Raw genomic sequence first — 4,034 nt, 5'->3', positions numbered from 1 at the left:
TTTTTTTTTTTTTTTTTTTTGGTTCACCTATACTATCATGATATGAAGTAAAATATTTATGCGCATTTCCTTTCCCCTTCAAAACACATAAGGTCATGAATTTCTTTAAAGGGTTTGTTCCTAATTATAAGCATCAAAATATTTTAAATCTAAGAATAAAATCATTTTGTTTTAATTTGAGGACATTATGTGGTAAGTATAATAAAAGTGATAAAAGGAAGTTTCTGATTTTTTCGAATAAATCTATAAAGGGGTATAATAAAGAAAAAGAGCATTTAAGAAAAAAAGTTACACATGTATATAAAAAGGATGAAGGGAAAATAAAAAATTATAAAAATTTTAAAAATAAAAATATAAAACGTTTAAAAGAGAATATTGGAGAAAAAAGCAATATTATGTATCAAAATAATATTGAAACATCTTATAATGATAAACACTTATTTTTAAACAAATTAAATTATAATGATGATGAAAATAAAACACAGAGGATTAATGACAAATATATAATGGATGTAAGTCACATAAAAAATATGTACATACAAAATTGTTTAAAGAAAAATAATATTCTCTATATTTATACATACCAATATTTATTAATTGAATTATTAAGATGTAATAAAAATGTGTTAACAAATTTAATACATTCAGATTGTATAATGTCATATATTATATATAGCTTTTATAAAATAAATACACAAGGATCAAATAATATATATGATAATAAATATGTAAACGATAATAAAGGTCAAAATGTAGATGATTTATTATATATATCAAATCCATCTAAACATAAAGATCTAAACATATTAAAACATGAAGAAAGAAAAGAAAAGAAAAAATTACCATATTCAGAAAATTGTGTATTATTAATAGTTTCATCACAAGAACAAATAAGTTTAATATATGAAACTATTGTAAAATTAAAAATTGATAATATATCTACATATATTATAAATAATGAAAATAATATTGATAATATAAGAAATCATTTATTTTTATACAATATGATTATAATGAATATTGAACATATAAAAAATGATTATGATTTTGAAATATTTCTGGATCATATAAGTTTCCTTGTAGTTGATGATATATATGAAATATATAAGAAAAAAAAAACAAATTTATTAAAAAATATTTTAAAAAATTCTAAAAAAAAACAAGAAACAGATAGCTTTTTTCAAATTTTATTGATAAATAAAATATTTGATGAATGGCTATTCAATGATATCGTACAATATTTAAAGAGTATAAATTATAATATCTATATAGAGAAGAAAAAAATGAATCAATATAATTTATTAAATGATAATATTATTCATAATAATCTTGTAAATACGTTTCGTTGTGTTAATCTAATGCAGTATAAACCAAAAATTCATACACACATGAGTATATATGTACCCTTAAATGATGAAAAGAAATTTTTAATATTATTCAATATTCTAGATAATAATAAAAATAAAAAAAGAATATTAATTTATTATAATAAAAGTGATATATATTCATTCTATTTATATCTTAATTCATATATACCTTGTATATTTTTATCTAATACATTTAAAATGAATTGTACAAAAAATCTCGTACATCAATTTAATACAACTAATGATTATATATTAATAACAAATGATAAAAACATTAACAAAAGTTATGACCTACGAATTAATTTATATATACATTATACATTTGATGATGATATCACATCATATATAGATATATTATCAAATCATTCACTATTTAATTTAAAAAATGTAAATGAAAATAATCAAAATGTACAAAAAGGAGATCATAACAATGAAATAGATAACAATGGTTTGGATATATATTATAAAAAAGTTGATGAACAAATAAATAATTCTTATGATATAGAAGAGTCTATTTTATTTTATAACAAGAAACAATATAAAACATATAATATATTAAACAATCTTGTTAATTTTTCAACCTATACATTACCTACCATAAAATATATGAAATATAATTTTATGAATTTCCTAATACAAGAAATTCAAAGTACGCTTATTGATGATAATAAACATATAACGGAAGCCGAACAAATATATGAAAAATATGGACACACATTTATATCTGCAGCATTATATTATATACAAAAAAAAAAATTATTTCATACAAATAATAAGTATAAAAATAAAACACAAAATGAACAGTTTTCAAATATACATTTTATTATAGAAAAGAATATTTCTATCAATACTAAAAATCAATTAATGAGCTTTTTAAATGAACTTTTAAATTTTAATAAAACTGTAGGTGATATCAAATTTTTTATTCAAAATTACATATATAGTAAAAGAGGATATATTTTAACTATTCCTGAGCATATATATAACATATTACACAAAAATAAAAATTCTATTGAAAATGTTGAAAAATATAAGCATATACATATGTATATTTTATATAACAATTATCAAAAGGATTTTAGATTTAGCTGTGTCAAAAAGGGCAAATACAAGTCAAAAAAAGCAAAGAGGTACAAAAATGTGTATTATATATAAATATATATATATATTTTATTTCGCATAAAAAATGAATTTATATATATATGTCAATATATATATATATATATATATATATTTTTTTTTTTTTTTTTTTTTTTTTTTTAGACGCTTGATGAAACGGTTAAACGTGAAAAGGGAACAAATAGAAATTAATAAGTTAAATAAAAAATTGGCTAGTAGTTTTAAAATAAGAAAAAGAAATGTAAAAAATAATATGGAGTCTATAAAAAAAGCAATGGAAATGTAGATGAGAAAGGTAGTAAAAATTAGAAAAAAAAAAAAAGAAAACAAAAGTAATGTAATTTATAGATATGTCATAATTACAAAAATGGAATCACACAAATATATACATATATATATATATATATTAATTTATTTATATATTTTTTAATATTTGTATAATTTTCAAAAGTGATAACATATTTTTTTTGTTTAATTAATGCCGGCCATCAAGTTTAAGTTGGATGGTAGAGGAGTTATGTTATATTTCTTTCTAAACAAATCAATATCTTTATCAAACCATTTTTCTACATATATTGAATGTAATGGTTTGTTTGTTTGTATTGCAGTTTTATAAGCCCATGGATATAAATTTGTTAATAGTAATTTTCTTGGTTTATATTGGAAATGAAAATAATTTTTAATATTATTTTTTAAGTATATATATTCATTATTTAATTTGTCATAATGTATATCATTATAATTATTATTTTGATATCCATATATAATTGAACCTCTAACATGTGAAGAATTATTTAAGTTATCGAAATAATATTTATATAATTTGTAATAAAAGGATGGGCTTTCTCTTTTTTCTACATGAAAATAATCAGTTAAATAATATTCATATTGTTTTAAAGACATTTCATCAATATAATTATAAGCATCATTATATGTATAATCAAAATTAGGACATAAAAAATTAGAAGGAATATTATGCTCAAATATATATTGGAACCTATATAAAGGTGTCATAAATGGTGCTATTAAAATTGCAAGTAATGTTATAGGTAATTTTGTTTGTATTAATTCGATTAATTTTAATGCTGCTTCTGCTTCTATTGATATATTTAAATTATATACTACATGAGCTATATCATGAATTTGTCTATATCTTGTTAATATATAAGATTCGTTTATATCTTTTATAAAATGTGAAACTTCTCTATCATGTGCATGTAATTTATAAGTTTCTAAAAATTCCATATATTTATAACCTAATGTATTTTTTGGTAACTTCTTTAATTCATTAAAACATATATCTTGACGTATTAATAAAGGTTTCTCTTTTAATATCCTAATCCCTTCTTCATCAGTTCTCATATATTCATATATTTTTCTCACTGCATATTTAGCTGATATATCAGCAGCATGAGCTAATAAATGTGTTCTTCCAGGAGAACTATAAATTCGAAATATTGTCTTTAAAAATATTTCAAATTTGCTCAATTTATTTATATCAATAAAATTAGATTGAAATATTTTTACAAAATTGTACATTCTCCAGAT

At 19.2% G+C, this 4,034-nt stretch overlaps 2 protein-coding genes across 2 annotated transcripts; one reads left to right on the top strand and one right to left on the bottom strand.

Annotated features, from left to right (window-relative positions):
* Positions 1 to 95: 95 nt before the first annotated feature.
* Positions 96 to 2,772, top strand: PRSY57_1110800 (hypothetical protein; the record flags this gene model as incomplete). Its single annotated transcript, XM_012908073.2, has 2 exons — positions 96 to 2,497; positions 2,631 to 2,772. The coding sequence occupies 2 exons, from the start codon at positions 96 to 98 to the stop codon at positions 2,770 to 2,772; spliced, it is 2,544 nt and encodes an 847-aa protein (XP_012763527.2).
* Positions 2,773 to 2,957: 185 nt separating this feature from the next.
* Positions 2,958 to 4,025, bottom strand: PRSY57_1110700 (ubiquinone biosynthesis protein COQ4, putative; the record flags this gene model as incomplete). Its single annotated transcript, XM_012908072.2, has 1 exon — positions 2,958 to 4,025. One exon carries the CDS (start codon positions 4,023 to 4,025, stop codon positions 2,958 to 2,960), a length of 1,068 nt encoding a protein of 355 aa, XP_012763526.2.
* Positions 4,026 to 4,034: the final 9 nt, after the last annotated feature.

This window comes from Plasmodium reichenowi, chromosome 11 (assembly GCF_001601855.1).
Source record: "Plasmodium reichenowi strain SY57 chromosome 11, whole genome shotgun sequence".
Lineage (NCBI taxonomy): Eukaryota > Apicomplexa > Aconoidasida > Haemosporida > Plasmodiidae > Plasmodium > Plasmodium reichenowi.
The sequence above is the reverse complement of the archived record's forward strand: the minus strand, read 5'-3'. Positions and strand labels throughout refer to the sequence as shown.